At 39.0% G+C, this 21875-nt stretch overlaps 1 protein-coding gene across 1 annotated transcript; it reads right to left on the reverse strand.

The window, feature by feature from the left end:
- Positions 1 to 3464: 3464 nt before the first annotated feature.
- Positions 3465 to 5167, reverse strand: LOC120991831 (forkhead box protein I1c-like). Its single transcript, XM_040420586.1, has 2 exons — positions 4582 to 5167; positions 3465 to 4018 (listed from the first exon to the last, which is right to left on the reverse strand). Exons 1-2 carry the CDS (start codon positions 5165 to 5167, stop codon positions 3465 to 3467), a joined length of 1140 nt encoding a protein of 379 aa, XP_040276520.1.
- Between the last annotated feature and the right edge of the window lie 16708 nt (positions 5168 to 21875).

A 21875-nucleotide genomic window follows, 5' to 3' on the forward strand; every position in this document is an offset into this window, starting at 1 on the left:
CCTGCACATATTCTGAACAAACGTCAACTGAACATCTAATATATATTAGATGGTTGGCCAGTCCTGATGGGTTTGGTCTAAAGTGTATGGTCACCTTAAATGTCTGGTGTGTACTATACCCTTGTGAATCAGGCAGTCATTGCCTTTTATCTTGCAGATAATGGCCTACTAAGTAATCTCTTCCATCTCCAGTAACCACTAATCTTCTCCACCTAATCTTTCCTGTGCTCTATCTCTCTTCTCAAACACTACAGATCCCTCAAAGCACTTTAACTGAGAACATCCTATTAATCTTCTCACTCCTCTTCACAAATATCTGCTACTGGAAACACCATTCCTAACAAGACCTTATCTCCTATTAACGATTTCTGCCTTACCAAATATTGTAGAGCTATTATTTGCCACCAGTGACAGACTCAATGTCACAATTAGGTTCTAGAAACTAGTGGTGTTGACCAGCAGAAGTGCCTTATAAACCACAACATGTTCTACAACAAGAGATCTAAGTAAGTATGTCTCACCAACCATTAGTGTCATGCTTCTTTACATGTTTTTCTTCATATCCACATGTGTATTACATTAGGAACAGCTATGTTATGGACTGAGGAAGCTTAGCTGCAATGAAATCTCTCATCTGCCTCCATAATTTTTCTTCCCATTTTGATTTTACTTCCACATCCTGCAGCTCTGCTTTCTCTGGTTGGCTTCTGTTCCTAAGCGCAAGCCCTCCACAAACTCATTGGGAAGCCAGCGCATGGAGAGTTAACTTTCAACCACAGTAACGCACAGTGAGAAGAACAAGATCATTAGGTAATTTCCACAAATATATTTTAGGGGTTTTCCCATATAGTAAGTAATGGCAATATGCCATAATTTACTAACTGATTGAGGTCCCACTGCAGGTGGCCAGGAACAACCTGTGCAGGAGAAAACGGAAGGAACCTCAGCATTTTTGTTATTCATATTGGTGGGGATCTCAAAGGCCAAAGACCCACCAATCACAACGGAAGGACCACCTTAAGGAAATAAAAATCAATGGGAAGCAGTCTGCATCGGCTTCTAAGTTTTCTTTATAGGAAAATTAAAGGGGTTGTCAACGATAAAATGAAAGGTCTGATTTCATTTCTAGAAACATCACCACAATTGGCCATGGGCTCTGTCTGGCATTGCAGCTTGGCCCTATTCAATAAAACTGCAATACCAGACACAACCCATGAACAAATATGATGATCCGAGCGGGAAAAGGCATCTGTATCAATTACTATAATCTGATGACACCTAATAATATATTATGTGCATTGCAGTCCAGCTGATGATACATAGCAGGAAAAGCAGGGTCAATGTATATAGGGATAGGTAAAGTCGTAGTATAATTGTAGTGGGATCTCACAGCTCTAAAATTGAAGCTTATGATTGATTTATATTAAACTAAAAGAATAAACCGGGAATATTAAATAAGTGTAATGAAGGTGGAAAACACATGGAAGAATACCAGATGAAGATGACCTCCGACCGAAGGAACCCAATGCTTCCTATCAGTAGGAATATAAGATTTTCTATGTGTCTTCTAATGTTCCCCTTAAGGCCTCTTGACAATTATTGGGCTACAAACATTTATGTTCTCGATAATTGCCCTGTGTAAAAGTGCTGCCATCATCTAAAGAACAAGCAAGCGCTCATTCCTCGGGTAAATATATAGTGGATGTGACACAAGAAGTCAGAGTTCATGAGCAGCAGATCATCTGGAGTAAAAAGCGATCTGCTGCCCCAAAACAGTGAATGTGTACGGGGAGGACTGGTCACTGTAGCCATCGCTCGTTCCCGTCCAGAAGAGATGATTGCTGCATGTAAATGAAGATCTCACCTCTGCTGACAATCAGGCAGTTATAGGGAACTTTCTGTTTGTTCTCGAAAATTGTCTATGCATTGGTCCGTGTTTAAAGGGGCCTTTACTGATTAATAAACAAGCCTAATATATACATTATAAATATATTTTGGTCCATGAAACAAATATTGTAATAATTGTAAATTATAGAGTAAAAAGTGACCAGATAATTGTTAAAAAAAGCTCTGCTTTCATATAGCAGTGATAGATAGATAGATAGATAGATAGATAGATAGATAGATATGAGATAGATAGATAGATAGATATGAGATAGATAGATAGATAGATAGATAGATAGATAGATAATAGATAGATAGATCGATAGATAGATATGAGATAGATAGATAGATAGATAATAGATAGATAGATATAGAAAAATAGATAGATAGATAGATAGATAGATAGATAGATAGATAGATAGATAGATATGAGATAGATAGATAGATAGATAGATAGATAGATAGATATGGGATAGATCGATAGATAGATGATAGGAGATATATATATATATACAGTAGATACATAGATAGATATAGAAAAATAGATAGATAATAGAGAGATAGATAGATAGATAGATAGATATGGGATAGATCGATAGATAGATGATAGGAGATATATATATATAGATACATAGATAGATATAGAAAAATAGATAGATATGAGATAGATAGATAGATAGATATATAGATATATAGATAATAGATAATAGATAGATGATAGATAGATAATAGATAGATAGATAGATAATAGATAGATAGATAGATAATAGATAAATAGATAGATAGATAGATAGATAGATTAGATAGATGATAGATAGATAGATAGATAGATAGATATATAGATATATAGATAATAGATAATAGATAGATGATAGATAGATAATAGATAGATAGATAGATAATAGATAGATAGATAGATAGATAGATAGATAGATTAGATAGATGATAGATAGATAATAGATAGATAATAGATAGATAATAGATAGATAGATAATAGATAGATAATAGATAGATAGATGATAGATAGATAGATAAATAGATAGATGAGAGATAGATAAATAATAGATAGATAGATGACAGATAGATAGATAATAGATAGATAAAAACACTTCACTGATACTTTTTTGTTAATATGGAAATCACTTTTTTATAGGATTTGACTTTTTTAAGCAAGATTAATTCAAAACTTTTTTTTTACATGATTTATTGCAAAACTCATACAAACAGTCTCTTGAATAGTATATAAAAATATCAAAACTCATTATAAATAAAAACAGTAAAAAAAAAAATATAATCCCCCCCTCTCAAATTTATTCCCTGTGTAATGTATAGAACAACTATTTACACGGCAGATAATTGTGCGCTGTCACGCTTGCGGTTAACTTTCTAAAACTCCAAAAAGAAAAAAAAAGAAGTTTATGGAATGTCTAAAATGAAAAACAGCAGCGGTCTATTGTGAACATGAATCGCAAAATATGACGATTTTTTTTTAGTTATTTTTAAATCTGTGTTCCATATTTCTTGTAAATGTGCGCAAATAATATATGCCAACAGCGGCCGGCGTAAATTATCTTCTGGGATTACACTTCGCTGCCTTCCCTGGAGTAGATGAGGCTGTTGACACTGAAATTGTTGTAAAAATGGCTGTTAAATTGGCTGTTTTGATTGGAGCCTGTGAAAGAATTATAGTAGGTGCCTCTGTTGAGGTGCAAACTGTCCTGCAAATCTGCAGATGGTTCAACCATGGGGCCTGAGGTGAAACTGCTTAATCCAGTAATGTTCCTCTGAGAGAGTTCATTGACCAGCCCCAGAGACATCTGTCTATTTACTGAGCTGGAGTCCAAGGAGGAGGTCATACTGCTAAAAAAGTTATTCAAACAAGGGGTAGAGGTGATTCCAGGGGGAGATGTGCTCTTCCGATCATCTGAGGAGGCTTCCATCTCTGGAGATGATGGGGTCATCATAGATGGGCTATCACCACCTTTCCTCCCTAGGGCCACGCGACCTTCTTCACCTTTAGCTGTGACAGCATCAGTGTTGTTGGATTCTGACCTGCGCTTTCTTTTCCGGCGAAAATTCCCATTGTCAAACATCTTCTCACAGTTGGGATCCAAGGTCCAGTAATTGCCCTTGCCTAATCATTGTAAGAAAAATAAAATTAAAATGATGCAATATAAATCCAATATAAATTAAAATAAAAACAACAGCGTTAAAATACCTAAATATCGCATAAGATAATAAAAATCTCTAGTTAATACTGATAACAATAAAAAAAATAACTAAAATAAACTACTAAAAAGCACAAAAAAATATGTGGAGTTTGTAGTGATTCAAATAGACAATCCCATTTTTTTTTTTTTTTTTTCAAAGTCAATCAATTTAAAAAAATAACATTTATGACTTAGAAATACATAGACTAATGTTTTATGGATCAATGACCTCCTAAACTACTTCATGACTTATGCAATTTCATATGCTTGTCTACACTTGAGCCATTTAAGGTCGAGAACTCCATAAATGTAAGTGAAGATATTGGAAGATGTAAAAGGTAAACATATATGTTTTTATTTTAATAATTACAAATGTTCATTACTTTAAAAAAATAAATAAAATTAAGGTGAAATTAAAATAGAATAATAGTGGTTTTTTTTTGGAAAATATTAATAATTAATTAGATAATTGTAGTCATGATTTTACCTGGGTCATCCTCATCTCTTGGAACTTTCTTGAAGCAGTCATTCAGAGACAAGTTGTGTCGAATAGAATTTTGCCATCCGGCTTTACTCTTTTTGTAAAAAGGGAAATTGTCTGCCACGTACTGGTATATCTGGCTCAGGGTTAGTTTCTTCTCTGGAGCATTTTGTATGGCCATAGCAATGAGGGCCGAGTAAGAGTATGGAGGCCTCACTAACTTCAGAAGTTCCTCTTGAGAAGCTATGGATAACCATCCAAGATCTGTCCCACTGAAACCTGATGAATTTGGCAGGAACTGTCTCTGAGATCCATACGAAGGTGGCATATAAGAATTTGGGTTACTTCCATGAAGGTAGCTTGATGCATTATTGACTCCTGGCCCACCAAGCCATAAGTAAGGGTTAGTTGAAGGTGGATATTCCCCAATTCCATAGTTGGCCGCCCTTTGAGAAGAATGTAAGTTCTGCTGGTGGTACATGCTGAAGTTGTCACAGTATACTGCCATCTCTGTGGCTTCCTGTGAACTTTTTGGGTGAGTCTGATGAAGGCTTGTAGATCTCTGATGAGCTGGAAGATGAATTGAGTTCATACTCTTCTTCAGCACCTTCACACATCAAGGTGCTTCTGGCAACAGGTGCCTAATGGATTTGGAGTGCTGTCTTTATAGCTCTCTGCAGTAATGATCCTCCCTGCCTGAGGCCAGTGATGGGTGTGCTTTCACATGTTAGGTTTTTCTCAACAGCCAGTTGGATGCCTCAGTTGAAAGACAGGGGTGTGCAAAGTAAAGGGCTGATCCCCAAAGAGGCACCAGTAGGAACAATCTGTCTTTTTATCCATTCATTGTTCTACTGATCCGTCTGCAACTGCATTTCAAGATTTAGTTTTCTTTTGGTTTTTTTGCTGACTTGGATTTAGTTTGTGAAATACAGTATAAGAAAAAAAATTCTTTAGATTCATGAAGGCAAGTTTTCCAAATGTCTGGTCAGAATCTCAACTAAATGTTGTTACTTTTTACACTTATAAGAATATACTGTTAACTATTCTTAAGTATTTAGGTATTTTAGTATTTTGTGATGCAGCTAAACTTCTAGAAATGATTGAAAAAATTGCTCAACTTCTAATAATAAAATAATTCTATGAAAAGAAAAAATGGAAAACAATATATATACATTAGTTATGACATATCAAAATACGTTGTCAGAAACAGATTTTTGTGTTATGTACTTTTTCTTAGCTTTCTTTAATGAAATAATTAACTTAAATTGTTATAATTAGATGATAATTAAATGTATTATACATATACTATTTTAATTGTAAACATTATCATTAGACTCAAGTATAGGTAACTAGGTTTTTATTGTATAGTTTATGTGCTTTATGTCAGTTTTTTAAGCCATAATATTTTTTTTTTTTACAATTTCAATAAAAATGAACTAGTTTGTGCATTTTCTGTGTTTTGTTTTACTACTAAGCATGTCTTACGAGATGTTAAACAACTTTGTGCTTAAAATTGATATTGCTCCTTACATTAAATATGAAAAATTATATTTTTTCTTTTTTTCGTGGGGGAAGTTAACTCATGGCAGATTTTGTTGTGGGACTTTCTGCAACTGTCCCATTTATCTGATGGGGCTTGCTGAAATACAGATGCTTGCCACCAAAACAACCACATTCCGATGATTAGAAATGTTTTCCAGTTGCAGAAGTTTAAGCAGCAAAATTTACGTGTGTGAATGTAGATAGATAATTAGAAAAATAGAAGATAGATACTGTACATAGATAGATAGTTGATAGATATAGATAGATAGATAGATGATAAATAGATAGATATGAGATAGAGAGAAAGATAGATTAGATAAAAGATATAGATAGATAGATAGATAGATAGATAGATAGATAGATAGATAGATAGATAGATAGATAGATAGATGATAGATATTGGATAGATAGATAGATAGATAGATAATAGATAGATAGATAATAGATAGATAATAGATAGATAATAGATAGATAGATAGATAATAGATAATAGATAGATAGATAGATAGGAGATATATAGATACATGATAGATAGATAGATAGATAGATAGATAGATAATAGATAGATAATAGATAGATATAGATAGATAATAGATAGATAGATGGATAGATAGATAGATAGATAGATAATAGATAGATAGATGGATAGAGAGATAGGTAATAGATAGATAGATGATAGATAATAGATAATAGATAGAGAGATAATAGATAGAAAGATAGATAGATAATAGATAATAGATAGATAATAGATAGATAGATAGATAGATAGATAGATAGATAGATAGAAATGCTTTACATTTTTATGAAATTTTCCAACAAATAGTCCATTCAGACGACTGTATTTCTGGGTCTACATCCCTATTCATTTCAATGGCCCCGCAAAAAATAAAGAGCATGTCCTAGTCTTGTCCACAATCTAGGTATTTCTATATAGATCTGGCCGGGTGCATTCCGCAAATTGTGGAATCTGTGTTTTTTGCGGATTGCAAATCACTTACAGTTGTCTGAATCGACCCTAATAATAATAATAATAACACCGCACAACAATGGTTTTGCTACTGAAAGAAAAACATGTGATTTATACTAAAATGAGCGCGTTGATTCCAAATATGAACTCGGAATTTGCCTGACACGTCTAGATTTTAACCCCTTAAGGACCCTAGGATTTAAAATTTTTGCGATTTCCTTTTTCACTCCCCGCCTTCCCATAGTCCTAATATTTTTTTTTTTACATTCACATAGCCTTATGAGGGCTTATTTTTTGTGGGACAAGTTGTACTTTCCAATGGCACCATTTACGGTTGCATACCATGCAGTAGGAAGCAGGGAAAAAATTCCAAATGGGGTAGAATTGGGAAATTTTCATTTATTTATTTTTTACACTGTACACTATGCGGTAAAATTGTCCTGTTATCTTCATTCTCCAGGTCAGTACAATTACAGCAATATCACACTTGTATAATTTTTCTGTGTTTTAATACTGAAAAGAAATTCAAACCTTTTTTTTATAACCATATTCTGACCCCTATAACTTTTTTGTAGTTATGTGTCCGGGGCTGTGTGAGGGCTCATTTGTTTGCGGGACGATCTGTTCTTTTCAATGATAACAATTTGAAGCGTGTGCGACTTTTTGATCACTTATTATAAAAAATTATTGGGTAGTTGAAATGACAAAAAATGGCAAATTGGCTGTTTTTACTTTTTCTCCCGTTACGCCATTTGCTGTATGCCATTATTATTGTTATATTTTAATAGCATGGACATTTTCGCACGATGCCGTGGTCACATTTGACCACGGCATCTGAAAGGGAAAATGTAGGCGATCAGCCTTATGGCTGATCGCAAACATGTGCCACGGGTCTCTGCTATTTAAAATAGCAGAAACCTGGCGGCTATGGCGCCCACTGCATGTGCGAGCGGGCGCCATGTTTGGGGACCGTACTTCCGCCGTACATGTAGGGGGCGGGGGTCCCTTAAAGGGTTAAGTTATACATGCAAAGCCTATTTAGTTATAATTTTAATGCATTATATTGGAGATATTCCAATGGACATGTCCAGACCTGTTCGGACGCACTCAGGCTGATGTCAGCAGTAAGTATATAAGGCAAGCTGGACAGATTTTGATAAAGTGATCTGTTATAGTGCTATCAGTTTTGAAACTTAAGATGGATAAACGCAAATGTGTTAACGATCCAGACAATTTCTGCTACATATGTGGCAAATACACTACTTATGATCAGCGCAAGAATCTGACAAAGCAAGTGCGTCTTGCAGCTTGGGATGCATTTGTGCTCGTGGTGCAGAACTTCCTTGGGAACAGACGAGCTGCAGACTATGCTGAATTAGTAGACAACATGTTTACAGCATATGAACAACTTGGCTGCCGAATGTCATTGAAAGTGCATTTCTTACATTCCCATCTTGACTTTTTCCCGCCCAATTTGGACACGTAAGTGACGAACATGAAGAGCGGTTCCATAAAGAAATTTCTACAATGGAGAACAGGTATCAAGGCCGCTGGAATCCCAACATGATGGGGGACTTGTGCCGGTTTTTGCCTGAAAAAGCAAAAGCAGATGCCTGAAGCACTTTTAACAGTACTGGGCCTTCCTCAAGTGAGATTTCTAAACTGAAAAACAAGACTTTTTAAAATTTTGCTATTCCATTACATTTTCATACATTTTCATACACTGTTTACTACGCAAACTGATGTAGATCAGGTAATTGTTGGAGTGAAACTCGTTCTGTTCAAAATGATTCAATGCTTTCCAAGTGCTTAATTCATTTAGGCATACTTATGCATAGCAAAATTTCGTGACGTGTTACAACAATTCTGACTTCGGATTTGTAATCCGCACACTCGATTTAGTATAGGACAAATGTTTTTTGCCCAGTAGCAGACAAAAAGTTTTTTTTCTGTTGCGTTGTGTAATTATACCGTATATCACAAAAATCTATTGAAAGAAATAAACAATATGTCATTAATATACACTGCACGGCTGGAAACGGCTAGTTAGTTTCATTCTCTCTGCCAGTCATCGATTGGATAGTGAAACATTTTCAAATTTTTTTTTTTTACTTTTTAAGTTTTTTTTTCTTTTAAAATAAAAATGTCTCGATTACATAGAAGGCCCAGTATAGGAAGAAAAGAGAAACTTTTCTGTACGTCATTGTGGCCACTACAAAAGTATTTTCGTACGTAATAGTAATGCAGGAAAGAGATACCACCAAATACTTTATATCTGTTTAGCCTCCTATTAGGAGAGAAGTAATGTTTATTTAATGAAGTGGATGAGTTGTCACTTTGTGACTTTTTTCTACATTTTTGGTTCCTTGCAACATAAGTTTGAATCAACGGATTTTATGAATATTACATGAGGGCATTTGTGGAAACGACAGTTTCTGTTGGTTATATAAATAGTATACTAAGCTTAGTTATAAATATTACATGAACCTAGGAAGCTGGGGAAATATAAATGAATTGATTGCAATATGAGCCACCTGCTTAAGGCTAGAAGTGGATAGATAGATAGATATATAGATAGATAGATAATAGATAGATAGATAGATATATAGATAGATAGATAGATAATAGATAATAGATAGATAGATAATAGATAGATAATAGATAGATAGATAATAGATAGATAGATAGATACATAGATAGATAAGAGATAGATAGATAGATAATAGATAGATATGGGATAGATAGATAGATAGATAGATAGATAGATAGATAGATAGATAGATAGATACTAGATAGATAGATAATAGATAGATATGAGATAGATAATAGATAGATACATAGGAGATAGATAGATAATAGATAGATAGATAATAGATAGATAAGAGATAGATAGATAGATAGATAGATAGATAGATAGATAGATAGATACATAGATAGATATGGGATAGATAGATAGATAGATAGATAGATAGATAGATAATAGATAGATAGATGATAGATAGATGATAGATAGATAGATAATAGATAGATAGATAGATAGATAATAGATAGATAGATAGATGATAGATAATAGATAATAGATAGATAGATAGATGGATAATAGATAGATAGATACATAGATAGATAAGAGATAGATAGATAGATAGATAGATAGATAGATACATAGATAGATAAGAGATAGATAGATAATAGATAGATATGGGATAGATAGATAGATAGATAGATAGATAGATAGATAGATAGATAGATAGATAAGAGATAGATATGGGATAGATAGATAGATAGATAGATAGATAGATAGATAATAGATAATAGATAGATAGATAGATAGATAGATAGATATGGGATAGATAGATAGATGGATAATAGATAGATAGATAGATAGATAGATAGATAGATAGATAGATAGATAGTAGATAGATATAGAAGGATAGATATAGAAGGATAGATAGATAGATAGATAATAGATAGATATATAGATAAGAGAAAGATAAATAGATAGATGGATAATAGATAGATATGAGATAGATGGTGCATCATGCGACACAACAAAAATAATGATTATGCATATTCGTTCTACAGTTAGTCAATCAGCTTATATAATATATACTATTATATCATGACTAGAGTTCTTCTTTCAGGAGGACCTGCCACTTGTCCTGACTTGTCTGTTTTGGTCAATAACAACTCTGAATCATCTTCTCTTATACCTCCGCACTGTGCCGCTCCTCTGTTATCCCCTCTAGAAATTTACGAATAAATTGATGACTGGATGTTACCAGTTGTGTCAGAGGTGGATCCAGGATTTTAAACCAGGGAAGGAGGTGGAAAACTAGTTGCGCACAATGTGCCACGCAGTAAATTTTTCTTAAAGATGTTCTCCGGGATTTACATATTCATAACCTATGCACAGGATAGGTCAGCAATATGAGATCAATGGGGGTCCAACTCCCGACACTCCTGCCGATCAGCTGTAGGAAGCGCTTAGGCCTCTTCCTAGACCCTGTGATGTCACATTTATCTGTAGGATGGCCTGGGCGCAGATCAGTCCCATTCAAGTGAATGGGGCCTAGCTGCAATACCAAACACAGCCACTATACAATGCATGGTGCTGTGCTTGATAAGCTGTGAGGATGCAGTGGCCTCCTCAGAAAGCTGATTGGTATGGGTCCTGGGAGTCGAACCCCCACAATCTCATATTGATGACCACTGCTAAAGACACATGTCTCATAACCCAAAGTACTGGCATCACTACAAGTACTATATTTGTACAGTATCATATGGGTGTAATAGAAAGGTCTTATAATACAAAATTGGATAGATAGGATACGAAGAAGAGACATTATACAAAAGGATACACAGGAGTGGTGATATGTTATAGGAGGATACATAGAGGAGGTGACATACTATAGGAGGACACATAGAGGAGGTGACATACTATAGGAGGATACATAGAGGAGGTGACGCACTATAGGGGGATACATAGAGGAGGTGACATACTATAGGAGGATACATAGAGGAGGTGACATACTATAGGGGGATACATAGAGGAGGTGACATACTATAGGAGGATACATAGAGGAGGTGACATACTATAGGGGGATACATAGAGGAGGTGACATACTATAGGGGGATACATAGAGGAGGTGACATACTATAGGGGGATACATAGAGGAGGTGACATACTATAGGAGGACACATAGAGGAGGTGACATACTATAGGGGGATACATAGAGGAGGTGACATACTATAGGGGGATACATAGAGGAGGTGACATACTATAGGAGGACACATAGAGGAGGTGACATACTATAGGAGGATACATAGAGGAGGTGACGTACTATAGGGGGATACATAGAGGAGGTGACATACTATAGGGGGATACATAGAGGAGGTGACATACTATAGGAGGATACATAGAGGAGGTGACGTACTATAGGAGGATACATAGAGGAGGTGACATACTATAGGAGGATACATAGAGGAGGTGACATACTATAGGAGGACACATAGAGGAGGTGACATACTATAGGAGGATACATAGAGGAGGTGACATACTATAGGAGGACACATAGAGGAGGTGACATACTATAGGAGGATACATAGAGGAGGTGACATACTATAGGAGGATACATAGAGGAGGTGACATACTATAGGAGGACACATAGAGGAGGTGACATACTATAGGAGGATACATAGAGGAGGTGACATACTATAGGAGGACACATAGAGGAGGTGACATACTATAGGAGGATACATACTATAGGGGGATACATAGAGGAGGTGACATACTATAGGAGGACACATAGAGGAGGTGACATACTATAGGAGGATACATAGAGGAGGTGACATACTACAGGAGGATACATAGAGGAGGTGACATACTATAGGGGGATACATAGAGGAGGTGACATACTATAGGGGGATACATAGAGGAGGTGACATACTATAGGAGGATACATAGAGGAGGTGACATACAATAGGAGGATACATAGAAGAGGTGACATACTATACGGGGGATACATAGAGGAGGTGACATACTATAGGGGGATACATAGAGGAGGTGACATACTATAGGAGGATACATAGAGAAGGTGACATACTATAGGGGGATACATAGAGGAGGTGACATACTATAGGAGGATACATAGAGGAGGTGACGTACTATAGGAGGATACATAGAGGAGGTGACATACTATAGGGGGATACATAGAGGAGGTGACATACTATAGGAGGATACATAGAGGAGGTGACATACTATAGGAGGATACATAGAGGAGGTGACATACTATAGGAGGATACATAGAGGAGGTGACATACTATAGGGGGATACATAGAGGAGGTGACATACTATAGGGGGATACATAGAGGAGGTGACATACTATAGGGGGATACATAGAGGAGGTGACATACTATAGGGGGATACATAGAGGAGGTGACATACTATAGGGGGATACATAGAGGAGGTGACATACTATAGGGGGATACATAGAGGAGGTGACATACTATAGGGGGATACATAGAGGAGGTGACATACTATGGGGGATACATAGAGGAGTCTCCTTATGTGGTAGAGGGGCCCCCGTGAGACGCAAGGGCATGGAGATGACTGCTACCTCTGTACCTGTATAGCTGTACCCCATAGTTGCCAACAGTCCCAGGTCTGCACAGACTGTCCCTAATTTTCAGAGACAGTCCCTGAAAATTCATGCTGTCGCGGGGCTAAAAATAATCAGTGCTGATGTAAGTCCCACCCATAAATGAGTTGTCCTGCCACATTTGGGGGCATCCCTGGGACAGGGTCTATTTGTCCCCAATTTGCCAAAGACAGTGTTGGTAAGTATGGTAACCCTGTATCCTTTTCCAGTATTTTAGTATTAGTTGCACTCTTCCATCAAACTAATTGTGGCTGACCAACTGCAATGCCCTTTAGAGTGGGCACAGGGGTGGGGCAAGGGGACAAGTGAAAATTTTAAGGGTTTTTTCATTTTTATGTCAGTATATTCTCTCTAATCGAACACCTATCAGCGATCACCTGTTTTTGGGAAGCTGCACTTTATGGGAGAAAGGTGGCATTATGTGGTCCCCATTCAATTGAAAGGACATAGGACAGCCAGGTGCAGTGACCCACTTATTCACCGCTAAATGGTTACTGCTCTGATTCACTGCCAAAGTTATCAAATGATTCATTGATCAAGTTAGGATGTTTACTGAAATGTTATTTATGCACAGTCAGTGTTACTCTGACTTTGCTATGCACTGTGTATTCCAAAATGCTGAATATTGGTAGGAAATAGTTAACTGGTAGTTCTTAGTAATAATTGCCTGGTCCCATTTCCTTTGGTTAGATAGTCTTCTGGAACGTGAGCTAAAGTGAATATCTGTTTGGGGTGTGCTGCCGCCAAGTAAGCCTAGACAGAAGCCATCTCCAGGAAAACACCATGCCTGAGAGTGAAAACTGCCAGAAAAGAAACTCTGCTAAGGATTAACCTCTGAGAGAAAGAAAAGTTGAATTTCTGCAGAAGGTTGAGGACCATAAGGGCTGTACTTGGACTGAGACAGTAAAGGTAACGCTTGCATACAGCTTTAGGCTTTACTGTCTGTGGTCAGGGTTAAAGGGGTTGGCGCATCTCATACATTGGTGGCATATCACTGCTTGACTATTTTTGCCACTTCCATAGAAATGAATGGATGGAGGACATACACGCGCGGTCTGCTCTCCTTCAATTTGCAGGCTCCGTTTTAGGGATAGGTGTGGGTCACAGAAATGGGAACCGCACCTATCAGACACTGGTGGCATATATGAAATGGGCCAACCCCATTAATTGCTTGTGGCGCCTGCCACACTAGTGAGATGGACTTTCCAGCCAATCTAGGATTGCACCCTACAGTTGGGAACTGCAGGGAAACATTGAGAGGAATTGCCCCCACTGCTCATATAAAGGGGTTATCCGACTCTTTGTAACTGATGACCCATCTCTGATTGGTGGAGGTCTGACAACCAGGATCCCCTTGTTCAGCTGTTTGAGAAGGCCCTTGGCCTCATGTGAGTGTTGTTCTCTTCTCGCTGCTTATCCTAGGCCACTGATGTAACGACCATTGGTCACACGGTCTAGGCGCAGTTCAACCCTATTTACTTGAATCGGGTTGAGCTGGGCCTAGGCCTTGTGACCAGAGAATCAGTTACAAAGAGTCAGATAATCCTTTTAACATCAAGGGCACACCAGCCGCCACCAGGAATGAGATCTCAAAGTCCTGGGAAGAAGGGTTGCACTCGTCTTTGCACTGCATGTGGAGTGGAGCTTTGGAGAGCTCTGGAGGAGGGTTAGCCATGAGGACTACAATCACCCTCATTGCCACCGCCACTACTCCCATCCTCTCCATTACTCCCCGCTCCCCACATGTTATACATCAAGGGTGGAAGCTGCTCCTTCTACTCCTCCCCAGTGACTGGGGACCTCATTATAAAATCTATACGAACTAGGATTATCTTAAAGCAGGGGCGGATTGGCCATAGACCTTACAGGGAAATTTTTGTGAGTATTTTGTGATAGACAGTGGTATTTGGCTCTGTTGGGGTGGTATAATGTGCCACAATATGGCCCTGCCTTCCATCAATTTGGACTTGACTTCAAAACAGGGCCACTTTTAGTATTTTTTCCAGGGCCACTTTAAGTTCCCACTCCGCCCCTCTCTTAAAGTGACCACTCATCTAATGATCATATTATGAAATGCTGGATAACTGGCTACACTAGGATGTGATTAGGTCAGGTTACTAGCCTCTTAGAGTAGCCTCATGAGGTCTTGAGAATGATGAGTTAAGTGTACGTGTCTCTTTGTCCAGGGGTCAGTAACCAAACGGACAGGTGGCCAGAAATAGAGCTCTAAACACTGGTGGCCAAATAATAAAAGGGGAGGATATTGTCCATCTTATCAGGCTGGGCTTTAGGATCAGATCATGTGTGGTCATCTGTGACATTAACCATATTTACTGGATTATTATAAACTACACAGGGTTATAAGAATCACATGCATTATTATAAGGATCAGATCAGACTGGTAGATTTCTACTAGTAATGTCTAGCTGAGTATATAGAGCCATCTACGGGTAAATCTTGGAACTACAGGCAGATACTCTATAGCAAGGGAAGACCCCTCCTCTTTGAAATGGGGAATGATAATTAATGCTAAGTATTTGTTCTTGGAAATTTCCTTGACTAATTATCCTTGAGTGGCAGTATAGTTTATCTTACCCTCTAAATACACAGTTTCAGCATTATCAAGTCTTACTTAGGACTGTATACTGTATGGCCGTACATTAGTACAGGAAAGAATAGTTACTTCTCACTCACTGTAATGTGGCTATGGCTGGGAAGGCAGTGATCCCTATGCTGGCTCACATAGTATATGGTAAATGGGGGTAAGACCAGTCTACACTGGGCCCCTCATCTAATGGGCCCCTATAACAGCTGCCCCTATGGTATGTCAGATCTTGTCTTTTACGGTTTATTTTCAGCGGTATAGACTGTGCTTAATAAAGAACAGCCAATTAATCCTCTTCCTATACCATAGAATAAATTGCCACAAGGGCCAGATTACCTTTACAATGACCCAAAGATGTCCATGGAGCTGGCTCAGATTATCCGTCATTACCCAGCTTCTGATGGAATCAGTCATTTCAGGCTATTGTCAGATGTAAGTGTGTGGGCAACATCAAGGGATAGTCTTTTTTCCCCCCAGAAACAGCGCCTCTCTGGTCCATAGCTGGTATTGCAATTCAGCCCCATTAAAGAAAACAGCTTAAAGGGGTTTTCCGAGACTTTTATGCTGATGACCTATCCTCTGGATAGGGTCATCAGTATCTGATTGGTGTGTTTCAAAACCCGTGACATTCTCACAGATTAGCCTAGGCCAGTAATGTCACATTCATTGGTCACATGTGCAGTACGCAGCCCTGCAGGGTATTGCGATGGTGGGTGAGGTCACGGCTACTAGGCAATCGAGGGTTGCTCTTGGTTACTCACAGTTTGTAGGGAAACCCTGGGCAGGCGTACAGCAGTGATGGAGAGGCTGGCACAGAAGTCCTCTGGGGCACTCTCAATGTATAGGGACCAGGCCGGTGGTAGGTGAGGTGCCCTGGGTGTTGCAGGTTTAATGTGCCGGTGGCAAGATCCCTTTAAGTTCGTGATGCCAGTGCCGGTAACGGGGGCACACCGATTGATAGCAGTAATAAGTGAGGTACACAGTTTGCAGTGAACCAAAACTTTTGTTTACTGAAGCAATTAACTATTTACAGTTCTTTAGGTTCAGTTCCATATAACAGAAGATTGTAACAGGCAGGCTTATATAAATAATGGCAGGCACAATGTTCTTGCAAGATACTCAGAGGGTTAAACACACTCACAGATCAGGCTGCACTCTTCCTCAGAAATCCTGTCTGTCTTAATCCCAAGGCCCGTATGCCCTATTGATGGCTTTATCCTTGGTAAAGAAACTTCCTCAGGTATATACAGGGTGGGCCATTTATATGGATACACCTTAATAAAATGGGAATGGTTGGTGATATTAACTTCCTGTTTGTCGCACATTAGTATATGTGAGGGGGGAAACTTTTCAAGATGGGTGGTGACCATGGCGGCCATTTTGAAGTCGGCCATTTTGAATCCAACTTTTGTTTTTTCAATAGGAAGAGGGTCATGTGACACATTAAACTTATTGAGAATTTCACAAGAAAAACAATGGTGTGCTTGGTTTTAACGTAACTTTATTCTTTCATGAGTTATTTACAAGTTTCTGACCACTTATAAAATGTGTTCAATGTGCTGCCCATTGTGTTGGATTGTCAATGCATATAGCAACACCGCAGGAGAAATGCTAGCACAGGCTTCCAGTATCCCTAGTTTCAGGTGCTGCACATCTCGTATCATCTGAAGGCAATCGTCTATGCTGTGAAGATACAAGATGTGCAGCACCTGAAACTAGGGATACTGGAAGCCTGTACTAGCATTTCTCCTGCGGTGTTGCTATCAGTGTGTGAAGAGTGGGAGAAGAGGGTTGCATTGACAATCCAACACAATGGGCAGCACATTGAACACATTTTGTAAGTGGTCAGAAACTTGTAAATAACTCATGAAAGAATAAAGTTACGTTAAAACCAATTGAAAAAACAAAAGTTGGATTCAAAATGGCCGACTTCAAAATGGCCACCATGGTCACCACCCATCTTGAAAAGTTTCCCCCCTCACATATACTAATGTGCCACAAACAGGAAGTTAATATCACCAACCATTCCCATTTTATTAAGGTGCATCCATATAAATGGCCCACCCGGTATTTATATCCTTGCATTAGAATAGACTCTTCTGCCCTTCAGCTCTCTTGTCTGGCTGGAATACTAGCTCTGCTCTGTACTGTACTTTGTAGGAACTGCAGGTTTCTTCAGGAGGTAACTCTTCCCCTGGGCTGTCTAGCTGCATGTCAGAGCCTGCACCTAAGCTCCCCTCTGGCTAAAGTGTCTTCTTGCTTCTGACTCTACACACAGACCTCTTTCCCTGAACAGGACCTGACTATATATATTAGGGGTTCCCTAGCTCCCTCTACTGTCTAGGAGGAGGAACTACACCCTAACAGGCCTGATACACAGATAACAGAGAAAATATGCACATAAAAGCATAGTAATACACATTAAAATGTGAGGTAAAATACACTGCCACTGTTCCACAGGAGGTGGAGAACAACGTGGCCCAATTGACCCTTGTGTAGTGCCCACATTTACCTAGTGGGACACTACACATGACCTAGATGCAGCTCAGTCCCATTGAAGTGAGTGGGGCTGAGATGCAATCCTGTGATTACAGGAGTGCTGGTGCCTTCTCAAACAGCTGATTGTTGGGGTCGAACCCCCACCGTCACCTGGATAGGTCATCAGTATAAAAGTCTCAGAAAACCCCTTTGAAGCCTGTGCTATTGTATATAAACTGCAGGGGTGTCAGATGGCTGCCCAAGTAATTAGGTAGCTAAATATCAGGTATCTTGCAGTCATAGACTATCGGGCACCCTCACGTGAAGATAGTTCTTCCAATGAGTGCTATGCCACTGCCTTTTTTTGGTTCTGGCAGTTACATGACTAGTCACCAGGGGTGGACTGGCCATAGAAATCTTCTTATGGGCTGATGCCCAGGGGGCTGCCCCCTGCTGGCCGGGTACATAACAAGCTGATGCTCTCAGCAATAATTAGGCCCCTTTCACACGGGCGAGATTTCCGCGCGGGTGCAATGCGTGAGGTGAACGCATTGCACCCGCACTGAATACCGACCCATTCATTTCTATGGGGCTGTGCACATGAGCGGTGATTTTCACGCATCACTTGTGCGTTGCGTGAAAATCGCAGCATTCTATATATACGCAACGTAGGCCCCATAGAAGTGAATGGGGCTGCGTGAAAATCGCAAGCATCCGCAAGCAAGTGCGGATGCGGTGCGATTTTCACGCACGGTTGCTAGGAGACGATCGGGATGGAGACCCGATTATTATTATTTCCCCTTATAACATGGTTATAAGGGAAAATAATAGCATTCTGAATACAGAATGCATAGTAAAATAGGGCTGGAGGGGTTAAAAAATTTTTTAAAAAAATTTAACTCACCTTAATCCACTTGCTCGCGCAGCCGGCATCTCTTCTGTCTTCTTCTTTGCTGTGCACAGGAAAAGGACCTGTGGTGACGTCACTACGCACATCACATGGTCCGTCACATGATCCATCACCATGGTGATAGATCATGTGATGGACCATGTGATGAGCGCAGTGACGTCATCAAAGGTTTTATTCCTCAAAGAAGAAGACAGAAGAGATGCCGGCTGCGCGAACAAGTGGATTAAGGTGAGTTAAATTATTATTATTATTTTTTTTTTAACCCCTCCAGCCCTATTGTACTATGCATTCTGTATTCAGAATGCTATTATTTTCCCTTATAACCATGCTATAAGGGGAAATAATACAATCTACACTACAACTAACCCAAACCTTAACTTCTGTGAAGAAGTTCGGGTCTGGATACCACATTCAGTTTTTTATTACGCGCGTGCAAAATGCATTGCACCCGCGTGATAAAAACTGAACAACGGAACGCAATCGCAGTCAAAACTGACTACAATTGGGTACTTTCCCGCGCGGGTTTGCCGCAACGCATCCGGACCTTATCCGGACACGCTCGTCTGCAAGGGGCCTTAATGCTAGAGTATCAGGTACTTAGACACCTGGCTGGCAGCCGCAGATGCCCTTCTGAATTGAACTGTATTGCCATCCTCAGGACAGTGATACAGTTGAGGCGGCAATGTTTTGTGCACTGTGGTATTTGGTTTTGCTGGGGCGGTATTTTGTGCTGCACTAAGGTATTGCTGTCCCCGCCTTCTGTCAATTTAGGGCCTCTTTCACACGAACGTGTGCGCTCCATAGCCGTATTGCAGAATTGATTTGCAGATCCGCAATACACAGGCGCCGTTTGGAGTGCTTCCCTGGGGTTTCGTCCCGTACTTCCGTTCCGCAAAAAGATAGAACATGTCCTATCTTTTTGCGGAACGGCTGGATCGCGGACCCATTAAAGTGAATGGGTGGCGATCCGCTGCGGCTGCCCCACGGACGGTGTTCGACGCGGGCCGCAGCACGACCACGGGGCGCACACGGTTGTGTGCAAGAGGCCTAAACCTTTCTACAACATAAGGGCCACTTTTAGTTTTTTTGTTCCCATGGCCAATTTAAGTTCACAGTCAGCCCCCGCTAGACATACGGGTCTAATTAACCCCAGAACAGCCTTAACAGTGACAATTGTGACTGGAACAGGGAAGATTTCCCATTTACAGCAAACCAAGCTACAGTGAGAAACTATAGTGACCTTTGAGGGACTGACCATAAAATAAAAAATAAAATAAAGTAATAAAATCATAAACGAAATAACAAATACACATAAAATTTCCCTCAAAAAAGAGACCTAAACATTCTAAAAAGGCAAAAATGATATGAATATAACTGCTAAAAATTAAAAATTCATGCTACTAGCCTATTATAGTCCTTAAATTAACACATACTAAAAACAGCTAAGAAGATCTAGAAGATCAAAACGACCCCGTACCTGAACCGGTTCAATTCTATTAGAAGAATGATATTCCAATGAATGAGATGTAGCAGTGCTGAAGAAGGGCACAAAACTGTTTCTATGTATTTGTGTTTTTGCAGCAATTACGCAACTTTTTCTTGTTTATGTGTTTGATAAAAAAAAAAGGATTTTGCACTTGTCTATTTATAATAATGCAGTCTTTTTAAGAGACATAGGGGCCCCTCAGGCCGCAGGTCCCGGGTGGGACTACGACCACTGCACTACCCATAGATACTGGTCCCTGCTCCTAAGTGCTGAAAGAAGAAACCCTTTATAACAACGTTATGTAATGAAAGTTCGTTTCCCCTAAATCACCATAAAATGTAAATACTTGAGTCATCAAATTCTTAACACTTCTTAAAAAAATTTTTTTTAAAGGGACACTATCATAAAAAAATGTATCAAATATTAGAAGCCAGTATATTCTATGCATTTTTATATATATATATATATTTTTTTTTGTATTTTATGCATTTTTGTAATAAAAACTGACAGATGTTTTTCTTAATTTCTTAATTTTTGAGGTCACTCCATGCAGTCTACTTCCCGTCCTGGCTCTTTAACGTCTACCACTATTTAGACGGCCTCCCTTTCGTAGTCAGACCATCACTGCAGCCACAGAAGGAGGACGGTGAGCATGGGCGTAAGTACCAGGGTGGTAGACATGGGGCCCAGCAACTAAGAGGGGCCCAGTTCAGACATAGGGTGCAGTGAGTGATAAATGTATATAAGGTGCCATCGAAAATTTCATAAAACCCCATTCTAAGTTACATTGTGGAGCCTCATGGGTACTTGTTACACCTGGAGATGAGCAAGGTTCCTAAAAATTCGATTCAGCTGATTTGCTGAATTTTACAAAACAATTTGCTTTGGAACAAATTATTTCGTCACAAAGTGCATTTTTTTGCTAGTAGTGGGTGCAATGACAGGGGGTGGCGATTGAGCGGCTCCCTGTCCTTGAACCCCTCAGATGACGCGTTCATAGCTGATCGCGGCATCTGAGATCAATATTAAAGGGTTTTTGCCATTTCAGCAAATAGCATTTATTATGTAGAGAAAGTTTCCATGGTTACGACCATCCTGCAGTCCTGCAGTGGTGGTCGTGCTTGTACACTACAGAAAAAAGTACCAGCCGACGT

Source organism: Bufo bufo, chromosome 2, assembly GCF_905171765.1.
Source record: "Bufo bufo chromosome 2, aBufBuf1.1, whole genome shotgun sequence".
Taxonomy (NCBI): Eukaryota; Metazoa; Chordata; class Amphibia; order Anura; family Bufonidae; genus Bufo; species Bufo bufo.